The sequence below is a fragment of the Buteo buteo genome, chromosome 12 (assembly GCF_964188355.1).
Source record: "Buteo buteo chromosome 12, bButBut1.hap1.1, whole genome shotgun sequence".
Classification (NCBI taxonomy): domain Eukaryota; kingdom Metazoa; phylum Chordata; class Aves; order Accipitriformes; family Accipitridae; genus Buteo; species Buteo buteo.
The window spans coordinates 13171271-13197450 of NC_134182.1; the positions used below are offsets into that span (position 1 = coordinate 13171271).

The 26180-nt window shown below is 38.1% G+C and overlaps 1 protein-coding gene across 4 annotated transcripts in view; it reads right to left on the bottom strand.

Annotated features, from left to right (window-relative positions):
- HHAT (hedgehog acyltransferase) overlaps window positions 1–26180 on the bottom strand; it is a 169784-nt gene that overhangs the window by 62917 nt on the left and 80687 nt on the right. For all 4 annotated transcript variants that reach the window (XM_075042753.1, XM_075042751.1, XM_075042750.1 and 1 more), the window contains 2 exons: window positions 24216–24417; window positions 9772–9916 (listed from right to left, as the gene is read on the bottom strand). In XM_075042753.1, the coding sequence (XP_074898854.1) occupies window positions 9772–9916; window positions 24216–24417 (347 nt within the window). The remainder of the gene's footprint in view (window positions 1–9771; window positions 9917–24215; window positions 24418–26180) is intronic.

The window sequence follows — 26180 nt, forward strand, 5'->3', positions numbered from 1 at the left end:
AGCAATTCCCAAAGAACAGTTTCAAGAAAACGTGGTTCCAAGGGTATTCCTACATGGCTATTTGATGTGTCTGTCATTTTCATTATGTGCATAAGGACCCAAAAGAGAAAGACATTTTACAGGTGTTACACAATTATTTTTTTTTTAAAGTTCTCCAGTGAATTTTAAAACCATTCCCACACCCTTACTTCTTTGCTGACCTCTGCTATAGGAATTATAAGCTGAATTACATGTTGACAAGCAGTCATGAGGTCATGGCAATTTTAAGCTTTTTGAGACAAAAACTAGTTTCATTTTTCATGTTCACACTATGTTCAAGACAAAGAGTCCACACATTGAAACTGCTTCAGTCTCTGAAAGACTATACTAGAACAGCACAGACTGATCTGCTACACCCGCAGAACATGCATGTTTGGCAGTATCATTCATCCCAGCTTCCACACTAAGCACGTTGCTACCAGCAAGGTTACATCTGTAAGATGGACTTGGTCAACCCACTACACCAACTGCTCATCATACCATCCTCTGCTTTACTGGCATCATTACAAGGATAAGAAAAAGGTTGTATGAACCTTGCCCAAGTCATTGAAAATCTGGGGGCATTTTGCCTGTGATCAGCAAAGCTCATTAAGTAGCAAACTTCTTGTCTTTTTATAAAAGAACTGCAGATTGCCAAGAAGGCAGCATGACGTATGAACAACTCCCCATTTTCTGTGTGCAATGTAGTTTACTTAGTTCTGTAAGTTACATACCACATAATGCACAACAGTGAACTCTGTACATTCATAGTGTAGACTCTCCTACATTTTTGTACCTGTACATGCCATATCTAAAATAAAGGTTTCTGACCCTACAATCATACTGATCCCAGCAGACGTGTCTGCACATGTTCTGGGACTTTCTAGATAGAAGGATCTTTCTGCATTGATATGATTGTAGGATCAGGTCCGAAGACTGTGACAATAAATGGTAAACTATTGAGATTCAACAGCAACAGTTGAATTTAAACACAGCAATGCTCCAACAGTTTTCACATAGAACAGAGGCTCAAAGCAGTATGATTCAGCAGAAAATGGCAGAACATGCTTTATTGGTTCAACTCTGAAGAACCCCCCTCAAAACCCATGCGAATATTTGCTTTTATACAGCTTTCATCCTCTGGGAGGTGAAGGGGGAAAAAACCCCAAACCACTGCCTCCTTATTACTGCAGACCAAAATTCATTTTTCTTGGTATTTTGCCAGTTCACTTCCCAAAAAACAGCACCCACCAAGCAAGGTCACAGAAATTATTGTAAAAACAAGTTTCCTTTGTGCATGAAGAGGAATGAATCTTTTGGAAAAATGTGACATCTTCAGTACTATTCCTGCCACTATGCAATATTTCTCTAAATTATGCAATCCATCAATATAGCATTCAAATGTATTTTTGGAAAAAATGACCTTAAGTAAGTTTCTGCATAACAGCAGCGAGTGCAATTTCTCAGTGACAGTGAAAATTTGGAGAAACAGGAACACTGGAAGACCACAGGCCAGCTACTCTACAGTAGAAGCTTCCAAACCAAAACAAGGGCCATCTGAACACCCAAACAGTGGCAACTCTGAACAGTAAATCATTGAAGTAGCCCTCCTTTTTTCTTTCAACTGCAAAGAAATTTGAATGAAAGTTTTGCAGAATGGACAGCAAAATATCACGCAGTCACAGGGACACCTCAGCTGACAGGTCTTGTGGCCTCCTTTGAGGTCCTTCGCTACATGATTTCATTCCTCCTGCACCTTTAAGCCCCTTCATAGCTAGGTATTTACAGGTATCACTGTTACCAATCTCAGAAGTTGAAGTGCAATATGGCTCCTAATACATCATTGTATGTTATCTGGCAACACCTCAGAGTTAAAAAGTCCAACAAAAGCCTGTTCAGTAACAAGTTCTAACTACTTTGCTCCTACTCTTTTTATTAGCTTCCCTCAGCCCTTAAAAATGTGCTAAATCTGTTAACTAAGCTAACTAGCAATATTCACATAGTTTTTGAAGGGAGAGATGCTGTTATATGAACTGCTGATCATCCTGAGACATTTTTCCCATGCATGTTATTGCAGCAGATGAGGCATGTGAACAGCGACATATCTAATGGGTAGACATAATCCTACATGAGCCAGACTAGAGCATACAACCACCGATACAGGAATCTCATATTTTTTTGTTATTGACATCTCACACAGCAGTGGAGCTACACAATAAGTAACTCATGGTTTTTAAATGATTAAGCTGTTGAACACAGAAAGCCTTCTCAACCACTAATATATAAGTGATTTTTTTGTAGAAAAAGGACCTAATTTCACTGTCTCCAAAATCAAGGGCAAAACTTGTAAAGGTAATAGCAGTCCAGGATGACATCTTGAAGGATCCTGACACCCTTTCAATTCTCAATTAATTCACTACATGATTTACATAAAATGAAACCAATATAAATTCTGAGAATAATCTTCAATACTGTGATATAGTGTAATTAGCAAACAGCACCATTTTAATCTAATGTCATAAGATAATGGTCTACTGTTTCTGCCAAAGCAAGCTAAAAATTCAACGTTTACACATGTTACACCAAACTCTTTGGTTCACTCAAACTCCTGAATCTTGTATGCCATTATCATGGAAATTCCCACTTGCAAATCAATGTCTAAGATGTCCTGTGAAACAATCTGAGATAGTGTTGCACAGCTGTAAGTCCAAAGGCTTTCTGCCTCCATAAAGTAGGTCAGGTAATCACCTAGTAGTGATGAGAAAAATCTTTTCTTTTCCCTACAAATTAACCAAATAACTGAATTCTTATGAGCACAAAACCTTATTTTGCTTCAAAGCAAGCTGAAAGGGAAAACTGGAGCAAAATAAAGGCTTCACCATCTTCAATTAGTGAACAAATATTAGACATTGAGAAATCAGTTTTAGTTTTGCACAGTACAATTGGTTTTAAATGCTCTCAGAAATTTATCTAACAAATATTCATATACAGAACTATGCATTTCATCATAAAAGCTAGAATAAAAGAGCAACTATGAAACAGCAAATAATTTTAGACTTCTCCGTGAGAGTATTCGTCGGTAGTTTAAAATTGCACCACGACTTCCACTAAGCTGCACCTCAGCCACAGCACAATGGGCTTTTTTTCCCTCATCAGACCATTATACTTCAAAAAGAAACAGTTACAAAATGTTACTGAAACTGTGGTTTTGTACATTACCATGGTCCTTAACTTACTGAAGAAATATATAAATCCAAACAAAAATCCTACTGTGCTATACACAGATTCCTCTTCCATGTAAACAGCTGTACCTGCTGATGAACCACCTAGAGAAACAGGACTTGGAATGGGTCTGGAGGCTCTTCAGAGGTTCATCCTACACCACAATGAAATCAGGATTTTCTACATTGCTTGCTAGATTTTTGTCTACCTGGAGACTGCCCTCCAAAGATGGAAATCCAAGAGCTTACCTAGGTAATGTGTTTCAATACTTTCCATGCCTCACAGTTTGAAAGTTTCTCCTACCTCAACTAAAGCTTCCTTGCTACGTTTTATAGGTTTTTTTTTTCTTTTCCTGACCTCACTGGCTATACAGAATAGCTTGTTAACATTTTCTTTGCAGATACTTCTATGTACCCATTTCTCGCCTCAATACTTCCCTCTCAAAACAAAACAATGCCATTTATTTCAGGGTCATGGCTCCTAGACTTCCAATCATGTTGCTGTATTTCCCTCTCCCTGTCAGATTTTTATTTTTTTTTTAAACTGCAGTAACCAAAACTGGACTTTTTTTTAACTTTAACCTTCAGAACATGTTCTGAAGAGGAGAAGAGGTTAATTTGTGCATTTTACACTGGTGTCAGTGCATCTCGGCGTAAGGTCTATTTCTGCTGTAAGCGGTGTGATGCTGCACAAAGTTTGCAATCTGGTAGAACAGTCAGATACTCTTCATTGCAGGACTTCTGCCCAGCCAGCCATTCTGTACTCCTGTGGTAAATAATTTCTAACCAAGGGTGAAATGAACTCTTAGCTGGATATCTACCGAAGGCACCTTCTCAAAGGTTGGATGTCCAATCTAATCTGTACAAAATGCCTCTGAACTCAATGAAGAGTGACAATGCATCTCATCCAATGCTAAGATAGATGTATGTGGGATGAACTGCCCTCAAGAGAGGCAGTCCTCACAATTTAGCAAGGTAAACTGGAGAGTTAAAGTACTGGTTTATAGTTAAGTTAAATGATGGCTGTCCAATTTTCAGACAGCTATTCAGAGTAAAATACACTTGACATGCACTGTGTGCTTTCCTCATTGATCTGGGCTCTGTCCCTCACAAAGCAGAGAAAGAGCAGGAAGCATTTTATACTTTTATCACCCAATATACTTGTGTCCCCACCCAGCTTAATGCCTTTGGCCATGCTTGCTAAGGTAATTCAGCCTCTTAACCAAAAGCACTGCACAGTGCGAGTCCCAGGAGAGAGCCCTTCCAAAGAGAACCCCCCTCGTTGGAGGCTCTCATTTTCAAGTGAAGTATCAATTAATTACTCTGAATACAGGATTAAACCCAGTTTGTTATGTAGAAGACATTTCTCCTGCTTTCTTATTAGAACAACACTGTTTCCCATGAGAAAAGCCTTACTAAAAAAAGTAAAATGCTTGCTGTAGGAACTTTTTTTCTTTGTAAATAACTTATGGTGCCAAGTTAAGTTTTAGAAACAAGCAGTAAGGCTGGTTCGAACAGTTTGAGAACAAATCTAAGAATACTCATAAGACACACACACCCCTGCTCTCATAATTTTGACAACAGTGATTTCAATGATGCACAGAAATTCATTCTGAAGCCAGATAAATTTTATTTGTTTTTCACAAGAGGAAAGCAAACACTAAAAAATACTGCAACCTGGCACGCTCAGATATAAATTCTCCTTGACAGTGGTATGGGAGCTGTGGAAAGCACTGCCAAGGCACTGCAGAACAGTTCAAATATCAGTCAAGCAAGACTTCCAGGAAAAGAAAAGGTGTAACTATGGCATGGCAAGAGGCATTGCAGCATCCAAAGCTTACCACATGTGAGAAACCACCTCATCTAAATCTTTTTCCTAGAAAGCAATCCACAAAGCTTTGATGACAAAGGTAGCTCACTTACATGGTCCTCCTTGCACTGACTATGCTGTCCTGGGGTTTAACTTTCATACCCATGTCCTCTCCTCCCCACTCTCAGACAACTGTATGGATTTTTGATAATACTCGGTCTTTGCAAAAGACGACAGTAGATCCTCTTCAGGAAGAAAGAGCAAAACTCGAAGTGCATTTTGTACCTCTTCAACCTCAGTAAACTTCCTTTTAAGAGTTAACCATTTCAAATTTGCTTCTCTGTCACACAGATGCTAATGGGAAGCTGCTCTCCAAGCACTGTTTTTAGATATTATACAATAGGACTTGATTTCTGACTACAAAAAGTGCTATATGTTGGGCATTTAGGGTTTTAAAATACTAATATTCTCAGGTTCATTCACTTGCCAGACCTGAAAATGCCATGCATAACACCTAAAGCTGCACCTAAACCTGGACATCTGATTTCTGCTCTGAGATGCATTTTATTGCTTGAGTTTAGCACATATGTTCTTGACTAATTTTGTTAGTGATCTACAAATGCCAATTATATTTACAAACTGTGAAATGCACATCTATTCTCCTATTTGCTTCCTACCTGTATACATACAAGTCTTTTTAGACATAATTCTGTGGGATTTGAACACAGGAAAGGAATTGAATATTCTTTGCAGCTGATGTGCAGGTGGACAGCTTTGTTTCCACAGTGCTCTATTCCTTACCTGATCTCTACTCCTTACCTCAGAGGGGTTTTATGTCTCACTGTTGCTGCAGAGCCCTCTGCCACCTTGGTCAACCAATCTCAAGTCCTGCTGCCCAGGTTGCTGAGAATGTAGAGATGTCCTCCAAACGCAAATGTCTACTCTCTAGATTTGGTTTTAGAGTGGTGCAAAACCCTGCTTAGGTTTCCTAAACTAAGATGAATTTCAAACAGATCAAAAAGGTTTTAAATAGAGCAAGAATATTATTTTTAATATTGTAACCTGAAATTCACCAAGTATCTTCTCTCTTCTCGACCCAAAGCTAACAATTATTGACTCAAAGTAACCAGATAAATATCTAGCAGATCTTAGTAATGTACTGGACATTATAACATTGTTTTGCCTACAAAGTGCAAGGACACAGATTTGGATATTACATAGAGAAGAGGTTTGGGGGTCCCTTGTCAGATTTCTTGACTACTTTTCACAAGATACTGATGGGAGGTCAACATCTGTTCTAATCAAAGCTCTTCAACATCATAATGCACAAGAGAAAGTCTTCATGCATGGGAACTTTATATTGCTTGCATCACACCAGAAAAAGTGTAAAAATAGAAACCCCAAACAAACACCCTCCTGCCCCACAGAACATTCACCCATTACCACCACCCCTACTTCTTCAAACATATCCCCATTTAATTTTTTATGAAGGTAACGACAAAAACTTCAGTTGAAGACAAGCAGCTAGATCATCTCATCTGTCCTTGGGCTGACAAAGGAATGACCAAAGAGTATATATTGTAATATTTAGTTTGGTCTGAATATATTGATGAATTGGATTCCCCAGAACAGTGCAGATGATACACAAATTTATTTATCTTTACCTTTCAGCATTGCATTCTCCTAATATATGTGTAGATTTTTGCTACATCTCTTACAGACCAGCACTTAAATTTACTTTAAATTGAAGACCATAATTCTGAACAATCCTTCTGGATTTGACTGGCCTTAAATGCTCAGCATTTGTTCCAGAGTAGGAAAACCACAATGGAGCAGGAGTGTTGATGTAATAAAATCTTAGTGGATGTTTCAGCTTGTACACGTGAGTTGTCAGAACCATAATGCAGTAATAGAATATGCTCAGTCATGTGTGTGATCTAAGGATACAGGCATATAAAGCTTAACACTAAGATTTCTACTACTAGAGTATGAGCTTCACTAAGCAAAAGCTTTTATGCTCTAAAAGTGAAGTTAATTTGATTAACACATCATAGAAACAAAGTTGCAAATGACTCAACTAATTTGCTATTCTTATCTTAGACACCTGGTACCCAATACTGAAGTAACTGTATGTACTCAAGTTATATGCAAAACAATAGACCAAAGGAAAAAAAAAACCCACACACCAAATCATACCTAGAAAAACAATCAATAATTGATCTGGCTTAATTAAATACTATTCTACTTGTTAAAACATTGTCCTTCATCAGATGCAAACGCCAGCATTCTGCCAACTGCTAATCCTTCTGAAGTGGAAGGCATACTTTCTCCATTTATAATATACAGATTGCATTAAGAAAATAATTTGCACAAAGCTATAAACCTGAAGTGGACAATTTAACTAGTGCTTTTTTTTACTAGATAAGAAGTGATGTCTAACTTTACTTCCAAACTTACTCTCTCAGCTATTTTTTTTCTATTGAAACTACTAGCCAACTAACCAGGAGGAAACAATTTAAGAGAAAAAGAAGCCTTTTTAAGAAAACAGAAAACAAATCTTTCATGTTTTAAGAGCAAAAACCAAACATAAGCAACTATTTCACCCCATCTTCCCTGCCCAGTATTAACAAAAAGCTTTTCTATATTTTATGCTAAAAATGTACCCTTCTTAGGGCTGTTCAAATATTTTTTTTTGCTTGAGCTCAGAAGATAAATCGTTCCATTTATGTACATAACTTACTCTTTAATAGTGTCATTATTTGGGATGCTTAAGTAGGACCATGGAACTCCAGAGCTGACTCTAAACCATTGCAAGGAACAAGAGGACAAAACACTGCATGAAGGAGCAATAGACAGTGGTGGTCTTTGTAGGAGAGCGCTTCTAGGCACATGTCCTGGTTTCAGCTGGGATAGAATTAACTGTCTTCCTAGTAGCTGGTACAGTGCTATGTTTTGAGTTCAGTATGTGAAGAATGCTGATAACACTGATGTTTTCAGTTGTTGCTCAGTAGTGTTTAGACTATGGTCGGGGATTTTTCAGCTTCTCATGCCCAGCCAGGGCACCTGACCCAAACTGGCCAACGGTGTATTCCATACCATGGGACGTCCCATCTAGTTTAGGAACTGGGAAGGGGGGGGAGGGATTTTGCCGCTCGGGGACTGGCTGGGTGTCGGTCGGTGGGTGGTGAGCAATTGCCCTGCGCATCATTTGTACATTTCAATCCTTTTATTACTACTGTTGTCATTTTATTAGTGTTATCATTATCATTATTAGTTTCTTCTTTTCTGTTCTATTAAACCGTTCTTATCTCAACCCAGGAGTTTTACTTCTTTTCCTGATTTTCTCCCCCATCCCACTGGGTGCGGGGGAGTGAGTGAGCGGCTGCGTGGTGCTTAGTTGCTGGCTGGGGTTAAACCACGACAGCACAGAAGCCTATTAGTACTTCCCTCACGAGGAAGAAATATTCGTCTACAAGACCTTTATTTGGCAATGTGGGCCTCTGGCAGCAATAAGAACCTAAGAAGAAAACTGGTCCTGCTTACATTGAGCTCTGGCAAAAAAATTAAAGCTGAATTTGTCTCCTGAGTCAGCTCACAGCACAACACTGCATACTGCTTATTCAGCAACACCACAGGCTGATACTGTCACCCAAGTTCTCTGTCCTCAAACCTTGTCCACAAGTCAGAAGGCCCCTACCCTGACAACAGATCCACTACAATAAAACCTTAATTGCTCAATTATGCTGTATTATGCAGATCTGTCCTGATTTCAGCTAGGATAGAGTTAATTATCTTTCTATTAGCTGATATTGTGTTATGTTTTGGATTTAGTATGAGAAGAATGTTGATAACACACTGATGTTTTCAGTTGTTGCTAAGTAGTGTTTACACTAAGTCAAGGATTTTTCAGCTTCTCCTGCCCAGCCAGCGAGAAGGCTGGAGGGGCACAAGAACTTGGGAGGGGACCCAGCCAAGACAGCTGACCCAAACTGGCCAAAGGGGTATTCTGTACCATGTGACATCATGCCCAGCATATAAACTGGGGGGAGTTGGCCTGGGGAGGGGATCGCTGCTCAGGAACTAACTGGGCATCGGTTAGCAAGTGGTGAGCAACTGTATTGTGCATCACTTTTTTGTGTATTCCAATTCTATTATTATTGTCATTTTATTATTATTACTATCATTATTATTTTCTTCCTTTCCATTCTATTAAACTGTTGTCTCAACCCACGAGTTTTACTACTTTTTCCCAATTCTCTTCCCCATCCCACTGGGTGGGGGGGAAGTGAGTGAGCAGATGCATGGTGTTTAGTTGCTGGCTGGGATTAAACCACGACAAGATCTCATTCACTAACCTTCCACAGAATCTATGGGGTTGGCTTACTATTCTTACTGACGTACATGAAATGCAGAGCTGAAAAAAAAAAATTAAAATCCAACCTGCCTAACTTGTCACACGTTTATTAGTCAGTCTTCAGTGATTTCACTGACACAGAAGTCTGATAACTCTCTTTCTAGACTTGATGGGAGAAAGGCAATGTTTCTTTGTAGTCACACAGCCTGCACAGTTATTTTGATTTTGTCAGAAAGATTTTTGATGGTTTTGAACAGGAACAGAAAGTTAACCCCAGTTAGTGCAGCAAGAGAAGAACCTGGCTCAGCCCACCCAAGGTAATATTTGGAAAGTTCTGTTACCTAGAAAGCACATAAAAATAAACTTGCCTTCCATAAAGATCCTGTTCCAATAGATTTTTCCAACGTGACTTCCTCCAAGAAATATGAGATTTGATAAAATCAGCATTGAAGTGCTAACAGATGCTAGGACAGCATGAAGTCGACGACGAATTCTTGGTGAGAAGAAACGGTCCTGAGGGGCAAAACAAAAGGTGCAGATGAAGTTAACAACCACTACAATTTTTCAAGCAATGTTAGAAAAACACATTGTAGTTACAACAAACAACTTTTATCCAGAAGCTGAAATCCTTATGGAGGAGATTCCAAAGCTTTTAAAATATCTAGCAGAACTTCCACCAATGTCATTGGGTAAGACTTTGTGACAAAAGCAGCATTGAATCATAGTCGAGGTTGAAAGGTACCTCTGGAGGTTACCTAGAAAGGTCACCAAAGCAGGGTCAGCTACAAGAGGCTGCTCAGCACTGTGTCCAGTCGAGTTTTGAACATCTGCAATGATAGAGACTGCACAACCTCTCTGGGCAGCCTGTGCCATACCCTCATAGGAAAAAAGATTTTCTTAAGTTTAAATGGAATTTCTTGTATTTCAGTTTGTGTCTGTTGCCTTTTGTCCTGTCACTAAATACCACTAAGTAGAGTCTGGCTTTGTCTTCTTCCTCCCTACAATTAGGTATTTACACATATGGATAAGATCCCCCCTGAGTCTTCTCCTCTCCAGGCTGAACAGTCCCAGCTCTCTCAGCCTCTCCTCTTATGGCAGATGCTCCAATCCCTTCACCATCTTTGTGGCCCTTTGCTGGACTCACTCCAGCAGGTCCATGTTTGTCTTGTAGTGGGGAGACCAGAACTGGACAGAGTCACACACATTCTATGTCTTAATTCTTTTCTTATTAAATGTACTCCTTGATGAATTTTTGCTGATGGACGTAAACACTAAGGACATGCTTCTGGGGTGGATAATACTATCCAGTGGCTTGCAATATGGAGTAAAGCACTTCAGTACAAAACAAACAGCATCAAACAACTTCAGAAGTCATTAATGCTTTGTTTGATTAACAAGACTTCACTGAAAGATTCTAGAATCAGATCAGAACTGATTGATCTTAATAAAGACCTACTTCCATAGAAAAAAAGATTTAAATACACATGCAATCCCAAATTTTTTCTCAGTGCAAATATTACTGCTCATATTTGAGAAGTATAAGTATCTGTTACAAAGTTTTTGCTACTATTGTTCTAATGATACAAATTAAGTATGTCTCTCTCCACCATATACTGGTTCACATATTTTTTAATCTATATTTTGCACTATCATCCGAGGTGTGAGTGCAGCACAGAGGCTGCAAAAAGATGGTGAAAAAAGGATAAGAAAGTTTTAGCTTCCTCCAATATTCAGTTGTTAGAATGAGTTTAAAAGCATTACAGCACTTCACAAGGAAACATTCTCATTACTGCATAAGGAAAAGTGTCTTGTTCATCATGGCCCTAGGCTGAAAGCCTCTTTACATAGTGCCTGAACCTGCAAAAGACTGAATGCTTCATGTGAAGTGATGAGCATTTGCCAGGGCATGGGAACTAAGGAAAATTTCAGGAGCTGCTCAGCCTTGACATCACAAATGGTTATGTTGCAGAAAAAGTCTTTTGACCGCAGCATCAAAAAAAAAAAAAAAAAAAAAAGAGCAGTAATTAATCTTTAATAGCTGCAGCCAGACCAGAATTCATGCTCAGATACCTGAAACAACATAAACACATACTCAAAACAGACCTAAAAAATACATTCCTAGACGATTAAATTGCTAGTTCTGTAAGCATCAAAACAAATGTTTCAACTGCTAGATTATAAAGTGACAAATCTTCAAATAAATGACAGTTACAAGCATAAAAATACAATTTTAACATATTACTGCAAAGTAGATCTGTGGTAAATTGAATGTTAGCCCCAGTCAGAACTATATCTAGTGTATGAGTCAGTCTGAGTCAGCACAAAAATGGGGATAGATAAGCTTCAGTGGAAAGTACTCTGTATCAGCCTGTATGCGCAATACAGCAATACTCAATCTTCCACACACAGCTATGAAAAACATTCATGTATAAGAACAGACAGATTTTTCTCTGAAAATTCTGGATGAAAACTAGGGCATCACAGGAGAAGGGTAGAGAAGATAATTACATAAATATTCACAGACACTGACAGTTACTTAGTGAAACAACTTTTTCCCTTTCTAGTACTTTGCATCTCCAAAGCTGCCCAAGGACTTCCAAAACATTCTCTTTCAGTTCACACACAGGTAGAGGATATCTTAAGTTTTCTTCTCCTGAAATGCATAGTATGAATGTGTGGTCTGACATATAAAAAAATGTATGCCCTTTCAGAATGCGTAAGTGTATGCACACAGAGAAAAAGTTTGAAATCTTACTACTAAATCAATGTTAACAACCAACTTTAAATAAGTTTATGATCATGCTAGCTTGTACTTTTGTGTTAAGAATCACCAAACTTACCCTCTTCTTACACCATGCTAATTAATTCTGATTGAGCTGTAGCTTATCTATAGGGCATAGTCTATCATCTGATATACCTTTCACTCTCTGTTTGTCTATCAAACTTATTCATCAACTCTATAGAGAAACAGTTTTAATTAGGGAAGAGAAAAACAGAAGAACCTTCTGGTAAAGCTGTAGGAAGAGTTAGAGATGGACAACCCATCAGACAGCTGGTGTTGGACTGCATTTTCCACCAAGGCACTGATTAGACCTGGTGATTTTGTGAGGTCTGCCTGTTTTACAACCCAAAGCAGTACAGCCAAGACAAACAACATGAATAGCTAAAAAAGCTCTGCCACTTAAAAAAAAAAGTTACTAAAAAAATGAAATAAACCTGTCACTCTTCAAAAGTGCTGTATGATAAACAATACCAGTTAACTATAGTACAGACCAAAAAAGCATTTGGTCATTTATAAAGTATAAGGGAGTAGTTTAGGACAGAAACAGTTTAGACAAACACTGAACCCTTTCCGGGTTTTGCTGGAGCTAATTTCCATTAGCTTCCCTAGGCATTGATCCAAAAAGCTGTACACGTTTTCCTGAGAGTCTTTGATGTCAATGCAGCTTTTACCCAGCTGCAATGAAGGTAAAAAAATAAGATGTTCTTTAAACATCTCATGTCAGCTAGAAAAAGCTAACTATGACAGTACCTGAGCAGCTATTGTGCTCAAATTAATACAATGGAAGCATTAATTTACGCATGAAAAAGGACTGAGGCTGGTCTACATAATCCATAATAACATTTGTGATCTAAATATCTAGAAGCACATGGATTTTTCTGAATATACAGCAAGATGTTTTCATCAGACAAAATTAAAAAGCCTCCACACCCACAACTCTTCATTATGCTATTTAATGCTTTTACCAATATGTTCCATTGCAACAATACAAGCAGCTGATGTGAATTTGTGGTGTTTCTCTGGATTTTACTGCTGTCTCTTTCTATCTCCTCTTGTCCTGTTGGAAATACAGCTAGAACATAGAGGGGCAAAAGAGTGCCTAGTGTTAAAATGACAATGAAATCATGGATGCCTGGCTGCAACCCTTGTATTTGCGTCCTTCCTTGATGCTCCATCTTACTTGTAACCTCACATCAATACTTCATCATACTTTACTTCTAGTAATCACCACCACACACTGTGAAATAAATGGACTGTAGCATTCAAACTACACAAAATAAATATATATATTGTCAAGATACTCAGTCCAAAGGTATGCAGCATGACATAGGAGGTGACTTAAAGGTTGCCTCAGGCCACCTTCCTGGAACTGAACAGTTTGGCTTAATATTCCAATCCAATTTCTACTGTAAATGAAGACCAGCCTCAGACATTTTTGTCAAATGTTGGGAAAAACCTCTTTGCACATTGTTGGGTCTAGCAAAATTTCCTACCATCAGATCTCTCTCAACTGGGCCTTCTCAGTCATCTTACAAAAATAAATGACACTATCATGTAGTGGGGTGCCTTGAAAAGTAAATCTGTGTATGTGTTCGAGAGGGGTGGAAGACTACAGGTGTGAAAAGGATTTGCATGGTCCAAACATTCCCGTTCCTAAATCCATTTCCAGTTAAACATGCATGTCACATTTAGCCCCTAAGCTAAAACCAAGCCAGAAATAGGAAGCTTGTATAATGGTTGTTTCTTGAGAAAGATAGCTTATGAAGAACAACCCGCACCAGAATAGATCATTTAGGTTAGAATTAAGAGTCCAGTTGAAGGACAAGTTGGAAGTTTGAAGTTATAGAGGATGTGAGAGAAAATACTCATTGCATTTACTTTACAAGATAATTACACCACTATGAGCATGAAACAAATGTGGCAGAAGTGGCTTCAGACAGCAGAGCATCATTTAAAAGAACTTCTCTCTAAGGCAAGTTAGAGGTAATCAACAATAGGTTTGCATTTTCACTGATTTACAGGACTGTGTACAACGATATTACTGAATGGGATGGAGAGATGAAATTGAGGGTCCAGAAGTATGTTTCCTAAATGCATTTACACCTTCTAGCTAGCCAACAACAGAGAAAATACCTTGGGGAATATTGACCAGCCTAAGTCATCCACCCTCCCATGTGGAAGCTCAGGAGACACTCAAGACTGAATTCTGTACAGCAGTTAAAACTAGGCAGAGTCCTATACAAAACATCACGCTGAAGTCATCTTTTATAGAAATATATTCCCCAGTATTTTATCAGTGACCCAATCCTACACCTTCCTACAGCAACCATTCTTAATTTTTTTCTAGCAACAGTGGCGGCACCATGGTGATTTGGCATGTCCCAAATGCTCATTATTCAGAGGGCTGCTGAATCCATTTGCAGTAGCTTGTTCTCGGAGCAGGTCACATGCATCATGCTGTTTTAGGGAGGGCTCAGGAACTGGGTGCATGTTTTCCACCACACTGCAAACCCAGCCTGATGACAGGGTTACATGTGGCAAGAAGCCTACCCTGACAGACTTTAGCTGGTAACTTCTTGGCAAGGGCTCAGAAGATGGAAAATATATACACGTGCTGCATTTGCAACCATCTCATTTATATAGCTGCTCTGGGACAGAGTAAAGAAGACTTCTACATAAAGTCAGTGACGTTATCAAGCTTGCTTATACTAAAAATACTTTAACAAGTCCCATGTAAGGGAATTAAATTCACTGCGATTTAAACAAGCATCCATCTTCATGGAGTAAAACAGATTCACAACACTTATTTCTTTTTGAACTACCCTTCCAGAGACTTGATAATCCAAGCACGTGGCAAAATAAGAGCGTATGGTAAAATTGGAGAAGCAGTTGAATATTTCTTATGGGAACATATGCACTATGGAATAAGACTGTCAGATACTATTGGCCAGAGTGACATGAAACATGTGCTTGATACTACAAACTGCAACACTACAGATTACATTATTCTATTTTCATCTGCCTTTGGTTTTTAAAGGGTTGAAATAATCTAGTACAATTTTTAGAAGAGTTGGGTTTTTTTAAACATTTAATTACTATCTGTTCTACAGATTTCATCCTCTCCCACTTAAACCTATCAGCCAACTTATCCATAATAATTTTAAAATAAGATACACAAACTGCACTATTTGTAATGTTGAAGAAATCAAGCAAATTAACTACCATGAATATAACACCTAGTCCTGCATTATCTTTCAGTGCCTCCCCTAATACATGAGAGGGGAGTAAGTGTGCTTTCTACATTTATTAAAGCTCCATCCTTTCAATTTTTTGAAGGTTTTCACTAGAGAAGCAATGCTTAAAAGCTAATGTAATGTTGACTCATCTTTACATCACAAAAACTAAATTAAATATTCTTTGCAATGGTCTGTTATATAGGGTTTGCAAGGATTTGAGGGGGGGTGACAGATAGGTAAACAAGTTTGTGGGTAAAGTTGCTGCAGTACAGGAGGGGCAAAGGTGATACCATTATCCCTATCAGGAAAACACTTGGGGAAAAAAAACTCAAATTGCTTGCTGGAATTCCTTTTACCAGTGCAACTTAAGGATCTGAACTTCGGTTTTCACCCCCTATTGCATCACAACTTAAGAGTAAGGCCCAAATTTGTTTACTTCTCTACAGAAGCAACAGAGACCACCCAGTCAATCTTAAAAGTCCTTTTAGGTGCTTTGTTTTAGAAAATGTTCTTAGATAAATAAATGACAGGCCAACTCTTCATTGTCTGTCCCTAGACTCTGGTAATCAACCCATTACCACAAGAGTGAACACCTCAATGCATCCCTTGAATCTGGGTCATCTGCAATGCAGCCATTTGCCAAAAATAACAGGACAGCATAAAAACAAGTGCATGGGTGAAAAGCTGAAAGAGAGCGAGGAACAGATGGGATGGTGGGAAGGGAAGCAACACATCCTGACTAACAGTTACGGCTATTTTATCTATCTGCAGTTAGGTGCACTGAAAATGGAGGGCAGGGTGTGACTGAGCAGCTGGGGGAGCAGATGGGATGGAGGAAAGGCTGAAAATTGTGACAAAGCTCTGCCAAACAGAATGTCAATTTATTTGATTTTTAAAGCAGGCAGTAGAAATGAAGATGGGTTGGGTCCAAGCAATGGGGCAACTTCTGAAAATGTTTGTTAATACACATTGTCAATGGGTAATAGTGACAAGTGTGTTTGGGAGACTGCAGAAATGAAGGGAGGGACTATACATGTTCATTAATGTTGGTAGAAGTTAGGCTCAAAGAGCAGCAGGAGCAAGGGAAAGGCAGCTGATGAAAGGCTGACATGTCAGTACCTGCTCCTGCACTCTGAAGCAGAGGGACAGATGTTGAATAGGATAAGAGTGGAGACTGTACCACAGAACAGAAAAGCAACAAAAATAAAGAATTCTAGTTGAATACACATGCAAAATATCCATTTATGAAATAATCCAAAAGAAATTGTGGAATACCCAGAGCTAGAACAGTTACAAGATAAGGAACGGGCCTGCAAGCGGAAAGTGAATGAGATGTGCTACCAGATCTTATTCATCAACAACTGCCACACCAAATGGAAGAATAAATTAAATCTCCAATCAACATATACTGTAGCCCTCAGTAATCACGGCAATCATTCCTGTTTGCTCCATTCTTCATCTAGCTCTAACCCAGAACCAGTCCCCCTTACTTTGCTTTATTTTCTGGCATTTTCTTTTTCTTGCAGTTGTTCCCTCCCTTCTCCCCAAGCTGAACTGTGGCCTGAGGTCACCTCCTGTTTCTTTTCAAGGTATATACTTTCCTTCCAAAGCAAAGGTAACAATTAGCTCCTGGAAGGTTCACACATGAAGGTGGGAACTGACATTTTTTCCAAGAGACAGGATGATGCAAATGACCTATAATTCCCTACATCACTCCTATAAAAAGAGGACCACACAATTACAATCAAGCAGCTGTCAGTTAAGATCTATTTTCACATATAGAACTTGTTTCTGAATTTAGGAATAAATGCTATATATAGTATGAGAAGATACTCATCTTCTCTATTGATGTCTTACTAAATATTCACTCAACAAAATGTTGTCTTGCACTAGCACCAGTTCATTTTTAGATTTTTCCAAAAGATCTACATTTATAGCATCTCTCAGCAAACAGCCAACCCCCACTTCTGTTTGAAGAAAGCCTCCTACCGGCTTGTATGTATGCACTACACTTACAGATGCATGTGTGAAACTTTCACATATACAGAAGTAAATTTCTGTACTTGCTCCTACACTTACTCTTCACCCTCAAAGAACCTGCCCAAACATTTTTTTTTTTTTTTAAAAGTGGCAGCTTGTGAAAAGTGCAAAATGAACAGCATTGAAATGCACCATCCTCTTTTCTGTTTTATGTTTACAGCAGGGAATTTAACCAAGTAATGGCAGTGTATATAGTCCTATAAATGTGTCTCAGCTCTCACCAAGGAGGACAGGTCAAGAAAGCCATGCACTTTCCTCTGTATCCAGGTCCTTGACATCCTTATTTTTGTTCTTCTGGTTCCCTCATCCACATTTTTAACGTTTTTACCTTTTAAATTGCAATCAAATTAGGAAAAGATCTAACTTCACCAATCATTAGTGCTGCATTTTGGTTCTGCCTTTATGGCCCTCCCATATTGCCACTGTGAACCTGCTAACAAATAATACACAGTAATAATCCCCATGGAGACATCTGATAAACACTCTCAGGGAATACAGACCTGGCTTTCCCTGTGGCAAGCTTCTGTAGCTCAAGGCATAGTGGAAAGACAAGAGTACAACCACTCCTCAGTACTTTAACTTGTATTTCCATAACTGCTGACATCTATTGTCTGGACTAATTTTTGAGGTAAACAACAGAGGGAGGCTGTATTCCTATAACAGTAACAAAGCAGCGCATAAGCAGCATCACTTTTTACCTTGTTTTCACCCCACAGCATGATTTACTTGCTTTTTAAACTGCATTATGGCCTGAGCACCAGAAAACTGCCTGATGTCTCCAAAACAGAAGAGGAAGTAATGCTGGTAGGTGGAAGAAACATCTTTTTGTTATGACAACTGAGCAGCTATGCAACGAGCTTCCCAGCTGACATTGTGGTCTGAAGCAGAGCAGCAATCATCTGGTTAAAGACAGATGGAAAATCACAACAGTTTCTGCACTGCTGGCATCAAAAATATTTCTTGCACGGATTTGACAAAAAATGGATGCTTGTACTCAAAAGGTATGAAACAATAGAATGTCATCTCTGAAATCTTACTGCAGCCACTTTTGTCATTCACCATATAAAAGCCTGTATCATATTGCATATGCTTGTCCCTCACACAAAACAACACCTCCTAGATTTTCAGTCTTTGTTACTGAGTCTGAGACAAGAAGTTTCCTCACTAAAGAAAACCAGAGTCAGAGTGCAAGTGTGTGTCTCTATGTGTGCATTTTTAGCAGGTCTCTCAAAATATTATGGGATCCACTTCCGTGAAGACAAATGAACCCTTAACAAGAAGAGTGTGGAAAAGAGAGAAAAAAATAAAATCAAGCAAAAGCCAAAACATGGCAAGAATTACTTGACTCAGAATTATTGTTGGCAAAGCTAAAAGTCAGTGGAAAAACCCTAGGATGCATCAGCCAGCCCATATTCACCTTTGATGGTCATTCAGCAGCTCAGTACAAAACAGCACCTCAATAACTAAGCTTGCTGCTTCCAGGTACCATACACAAAGACCAGTTGTCACAAGTCTGCCCTGACTAATGTTCACACCTAGGGAAAGGAGTTTCCATTAATTTTTGAGTCAGAGTACATCTACTTTGGATAGTAGAGATTTCTGGTTAGAGCAATGATATGGCTGAACTCAAGGTTGGGGTGGGGGGTAGGGGGCGAGCCCCATCCACTGGTCTGGGCTTTGACATTATGGGTGATACTTATATATCGAAAACCAATTCTGCACTAGAGAGTAAGTCTCAATAAGGGACTTTGTTCAGCTACCCCACCTTACGTTCTTGCAGATTCTCAGAGAGTGAAGTGACAAACCCAACAGCAGTCTACAGCAAGCATATAAAAAGGTTATGAAGAAACTATCATTGGCAATGCTTACCACTTAATTGAATCACCACGTTGCAATAAAAATATGTATGAATTACAGAAAACTGTTATTAAAAAATAAAAGGCCAGACAGGCTTGACATTAGCAAACCAGTGCTATAAATACTCTTTCCACCAAATGAAGCAAAATAAAGATCAAAGCCTAGTGTGTGCTGAAGAACAGCTGAGAAGAATCTTTATTTATTACAGAGATCTTATTAAAGGTCTAATCTTGCAAGGTGGTCAACAAACATACTTCTCTTGAACGAGTTCCTAACATTCGGTCTGATCTTGCCTTAGCTGCAGAAGGAAGTTTTACAGTTATCTCACAGCAGTTTAAAGTGAGTTATACTTGCAAAAAGAAATTCTGTCATTAAAGCAGATAGTTGTACATTTGCTTGATGCATATAGGACATGGTTGTGAAATTCACAGGAATCTTTATCTTGGCTAGGCTGAATTTGGGCCATAACATAGGGCTGAGTAATTACTGCAGAAGAACCCAATTGGTTTCTACTGCTTTGGGTGCTTTTCAGATTCCTCTCCATGAGACAAATCATCTAGCAATAAAATAAACAGTGGAAGTAAAGCTTTCTGCTGGGGTAAAGAGCTAGGTCAGCGCAGCAAAGATTCCAGCAGGAAGGCATGCAGAAGACAAAGTGGTGAGACTGCAAGGAAGGGAGGAAAGGAAAATTAAACCTTTTCCCCCTTCAACAACAGTGAGCTGTTAGATCAGCTTAATTCCCTGTCGAACCACAACCCAGAGGTCAGGCTGACCAGTCAGTACCTTTCCAAGCTCCACACTAGCTGTCTGCAGGATCATTGCATAATGCCTAACCTACTTATAATAACTGTAGAAATTTTAATGCACCTAGCAGAAGAAACAGGGCAAACAAAATTAAACAGAGAAAAAAAATGGATAAAAACCCTTCACCACACTCAACTTTCTGAAATACGTCTAAAATTCTGTTCTCTATGAAGCTGAGGATGCCAATTATCATTGACCACATCTCTGGTACCCAAAACAATGGCGATATTTTAACTATAGAGACAAACATATGGAGTTCATTCTTTTTTGGAGGAAAAAAAAAAAAAAGAAAACATCTAACACACTAACCAAACCTAAGCTAACACACTAACAAAACCACAGACATCATACAAAATATTTCCCCTTTTGCAAAGGGTGGTTGGGAAGGCAATTACAGTGTACTGAAACGGACCTAATTAGTGCACCTCGTTACAGTCATAAATGAAAATGTAGAAATCAAACTATTTTATACTTTAAAAAACCAAAACACTTACAAGGATAGTACAAATTACTTTAAAATAAGCCATGTTTAAAAGTAGTTAGTTTCTCAAATTGAATTGTTTGTAGTGTATTTAGTTTCTTACTAAATAAAGCTAGAAATAAGATCTTAAACTAGAAATTCATCATAGCATGATTTTTAGAAGAGAGACCTTTATGTCTCAATTTAAAAAATTTTTACTAGACTCAATGATAAGTTTTCACTTTACAAAAGAATAAGAAGATAAATGTTGCTGTTTCAATTGAGATTAAAACATTAATTTTAACAATCTGCCAACTTTACCCCCTTTGCTACATCTTCTTTTGGATGATTTCCAAATATTTCTTTTTTAAAAATCCATTGATTTAAAGATGTTGTCAGCTATTCTAAGGTTTAAATCTATCTATTTTTATACCAAGATCTAATTTCTTGTATAGATCTACATCTTGTTTTCCTTAAGGAAAAATGAGGAGGAAAAATATTTATATCACTGGAAGAATGATAGCCATTAGCATTTTCTTTCAGAAATCTGACATGTTATTTATTAAAAGTCAATACAAATTCTGTCATTGATCTTGAACAAGTTACTACTGGAGTCTCTGTTCATTTGTAAGAAATTAATACAGAATCAGTGAAACAAAGCACTACTTTGCTCAGAATGGGCCTAAGTATCTCCTGAAAAAGTAAAAAAAACCCTGATAAAAACACAATGAAACTTCTCCAGTTTAATATAAAGTTCCCAGATTGCCCTAGCTTATGATGCATAGCATTTATTGTTGTTTTATATATAATGTTTTAATTAAAAGACAGTATTACTTAATTCAGTTCTAATTTACTGATATCTAACAAGTAACCTCTAGGGGAAAAAAGATACATAGATAACTTCTCACAACACAGCTCACTGAAACATGAAAGTTCAGAGCAGTGTAAGCTGAAAAGTACATAAGAAGGAGCATCAGCTCTTTTAGAGCTGAAATCAGGAAGCCATACTGGTTTGCAACCAGTACAAATGAAAAGTTTCAGATCCAGTTTTTCGAGTCAGGAAATTTACTGATTTCAGTACATATTTGTTTATATGCTGATTTTACTTCTCACAAGTAATGCTTCTTTGTTCATTTTAGTTCAATATGCCTGAGACAACATTTAAAACCTCTCAGACTGCTACAAAAGTGTTATTTACCCATATTGCGCTTAGGTTTCAAGTGCTGAGAATTAAACTACCATAAAATCTGCTTTCTTTTTATATATATCCTTAGTCAGCACAAGGATTCAGTGAAGGATGAGAGTCAAATGTGCTTTATTTAGATTTCTAAATCTTTGTTTTGCAAGAGAATTTAGACAATATAGTGGGGGGAGAAAAGGGGAGCAGTTTGGATATAATTCTTATTCTTTGTGATCAATTTTAAAAACAGAGCAGAATTAAAATTCAACTTATTCTTCAAGGGGCTTTTTACTATTTTACTAATTAAACACCTTCTGCTCAACTGAATTATATAACTCAACTTTAACAACAATATATGAAGAGGTTGGGTAAACAGAATGGGTGAAAAAACCATAAACCTATGCTTTGTATTTTTTCAGAAACTCATCTGCTATTCTGGGGACAAAAATAAACTTTCCTTTTCAAAAATAGCCTTCAAGAGCCAACATAGCAAGTGAGTGAAGTACAAGAATGCAAAGGATTTCAGCTTGTCAACAGATGAAATTTAAGTGAAAAAACCCATCCCCCAGAACAGGGTTCTCAAGGCTACAGTGACAAGGCTTACAGCACACCTCTCGCTGAGGCAGGATTACAGGAATGCTTCCAAAAGCCAGATTACAAGGGGAATAGGAAAGTTTATACAGGGCATTAGGGAATTTGCACTTCATTTTAAATGTAAGTGATACCTCTTAGAGAATATCGCATCACTCCACCCCTTGATAAAGAAGGATCAAAGTCCATCTACTTGTCTGCTCTCCAGTCTCAGTGTTCAAGAAGAAAATGGAAGTTTATTAGAAGAGTGAGGAGACAGCAATGAGGGGTAGTTTGCAAAGACTGAAGCTCATGTTGTTGTAGAGAAACCTTCAAGGCACAAGGCAAAGCATGACTCAGCCATAACCAAATGCAGCAAGATCTGCCTAATGCACTAATTCAGATGCCAAAACTATTCATATTAAAAATGTTGGCTTCAGAAATATTTAAGAGGAAGATGTGAAAGTGTCTTCTAAGGAAGGTCTACAGCCATGTTTCCAAACAGGAATGGAAAACAAGGGAGACATGGAAGACATTGGATAGGCCTTTAAAAACACTGGATGAAAACAAAGGGGAGGAAAGGGGTAAAATGCACTTTGTTCATTGTTAGGGAGTTAATTTATGCAAAAAAAGAACCCTACTGCCAGCATCAGTTAACTATAATTAGAACTACATGTTAGAAATTAATCCAACACATATAACCCACCTTCATAATGCCATGTCCTTATCATTTCTAGGGTATTTAAGCACTTAATTCCTTAAGAGTTCTTTTAAAATTTCTAATACAGTGACAGCAAATACAAAAAGCCCCTACACTTATATTTCCTCATACAGCTGGATGCCTAAACAAATATGTTGTCTTCCAGTCCAGAGACAAACATATGCAGCTGGTCAGATAGTGAAGCTCAGTTTCACCCTAGAGGAAGGATTAATGGATCTGATAAACTCATTCTCTAGGAAGGAAAAAAGCTGCTTCCAGACTGTCAGTGAATTCACAGTTGGATGATATAAGGTAGCACTGGCTGTTATTGGCTGCTAAATTACTTAGCTGTATTAGTTGCCACACATGGGATGCCACAACAGTGAAAATTGAGATGGGTGGGATGAAGAACAAGCATAATTACTCGAGCATCAGGACTTCATCAAGCTGCAGACTGAGTCACCATCACCACAACATTATATAGGAGTACAAATTCTGTGTGCTCATCACTATTAAGGAAGCAAGCCATCAGAATTATTTGTTCTTACAAACAGTTATTAGAAGATTTAGGATTTAATAGTGAGCAAACCTGCAGACTAAAATGACCATCACAATTAAAATAGTGCTTTTTGCATATGATTGCATGTCAAAGAATTTTGTCCTTTGGAAATTACAGTATGAAGGTCAAAAGTATAAGGTCTTCAAAGCAAGAGGGTATTTTCTTTATTTGGCTCTTTAGTGGCATAAAATTTCCCAGTGTAAACTTGTTCCCAGATGCAAGCAGCTGCTACACATGGATTTGTCCAGGAAACACGTGGTTAGAAATATACACTCCTAATTTTAGCGAAGATTAATATTTTAAGGCCATCCTGAGTGAAATCAGAACACAAATGTTAAAACTGGCTTCTGTTCAGGCATATACAACATGACAAGCAGTCACTTACTCTAGGACTGCAGAGGAAGCTTTTAGGACCATGCATATTTCAGTGTTTGCTTTCCTGATACTTTGCAAAATTCTAGTTGTATGGCTTACCTCAAATACTGGAGGGTGGGCAAGGGAATGCTAACTCTTATCTGTTATCCACAACTTTCAATCTAGATTAAACCAAATTAATAACCAGGAACTTCAGATGAGCATGGAGCCAGGAAATAAGAACATGAAATGAAGACAGATTCCACTTACGATTAACTCTTGAATAAGCGAAACAGAAAGTATCCTCTTGACGCCATTTTCTGTAATTACTCCAAGCCAATTAAGTGCACCCCAGTACCACAGATAACTCTGTCCTCCATGCCAATAGCTTACAAAGGCAAAAGTGAGGGCTGTGGAAAAGAGTGTTCCCAGCAGACTGGACTGAGATCCTCCCATCGGAACATAAATGTACCTGTAGGTGAAATGACAGATAAGCAACGTTATTAGAGATTTCACGGAAATCTCAGAAAAACATCCACCACAGAACAAATTTTTTATTTTTTGGCATAAAAGAGAGTTTGAATAATTACCCAACATTCTCTATTTACAGAGCTTGCCCTGGTTTCTGAAAAGCTGTACACTACTTCATGAAGTATGTGCATATACCATTTGGCAAGAAGATAATTTTGTGGTCATGGGAACTCTGCATTAGGCAAATATACAGCATAAACTATATTCTCAAAATTGCTGAAGTGAAATATTCAGGTTTTTTTAAACTGCAGTAGTTGTAAGTCAACTTATATACACAGAAATGACATGCAATCTTCCTGTGAATTTAAATTGTAAGACTCTTAAAAAAATTTAAAACATTATATGAAGTCATACATAGTCATAACCCATAGAATGTTTTCCATTTGTCAAAATGTAGACACATGCAAACATGTTTTATTTTTAAAAGCTTATAATTTCTTTCTTTTTAAATCTTTCATTAAAAATTACATGAACTGAAAATATTTCCTATCTGGTTCTTGTATTATACTCTCAGGATCATGTCTGCCTAATGACCTTCAGAGCACACGTACTAAAAAACTCCCCAAAGCCTATATGAAGGACCCTGCATGCAATGATATTCTGAATTTAAACTGAATCCAGGAGTCAGAACCTTAGTCTTTAATTGATGCTTATAAGTGTCCAGAAAGCAGTGCTTGTTCAGTAAAAATACCAGAAGCAATGGGATTCTGAAAACTGACACTGTTTTCTGGGTCACTTCACTTCCTTCCTGCCTAGAGAGTTACATCCACTTGTGGCATTTTCCAAGTCAGGCATGGCCAGTGGCCAGCCTTTATCTGAAAAAGGCACCTATTCCTGTCAACACTTTGAAGAAGCTCATCAGGCAACAGAGTCACCATCCAGTTCATGGGTACCAGTGAGGAGAAGTGGAATATGAGAACTGCCGGTGACAGTTCTCCTCAGCTGTCATTCCTTCAACATGACGCACTGTACTCATATTTGAGACCATTCCTACTTGCAAAGATAATTCACAGAAATTTTTTGCAGTGAAGTTTTTCTCTCTGGTGATCAGTTTTTACATTCAGAGATAAATACTAGCTTAAATATTTTAAAGGGAAATTAACATAATGCTTTATTCCTAATCTTAGGAAGTAAGAAAACACGGTAATGGGGTAAAATAAACTGATGAAAGTAATTAAATGGTAAACAGAAAAGTTGTTAAAAAAAACAACTGTCAAATGCTCCAAATTCTCTCTAAGCATAACATCAATACACCTTTTTACTTCAACCTGCTACAGGAAACATCCGATTACATTTGTAGTAACTTTCAGTATAAGTGTGCTTTTACTAAGCATATGAAAATAAACAGAAATTAAGATCAATAGTTTTTATTTACTTTTTTTTTTCTTCTCTCTCCCCTTTCTATGTTTTTCTTGGGTCTAGTCTTTTCTCCTCACATATATAAAGAAACAGCGTGGCAGTAATAGATACTTGCAATTGCAATCAATTAGTCTAATAGCAGAGAAGTACATCTTGGCAGTCTGTAACGTGGGGGATCCCCTGCAGGGCTCTGGCACAGAGGGTGAGGAGAGCAGAGCCACAGACCCCACTGCTTCGGAAAAATTCCTTCTACGCAAAAGACTACAGAAATGAAAGACCAAAGCAGATCATCCCTTCTTAGGGCATACTTTCCCAACACCCTCCCTCTCCCTTTTTAAAGGCTGA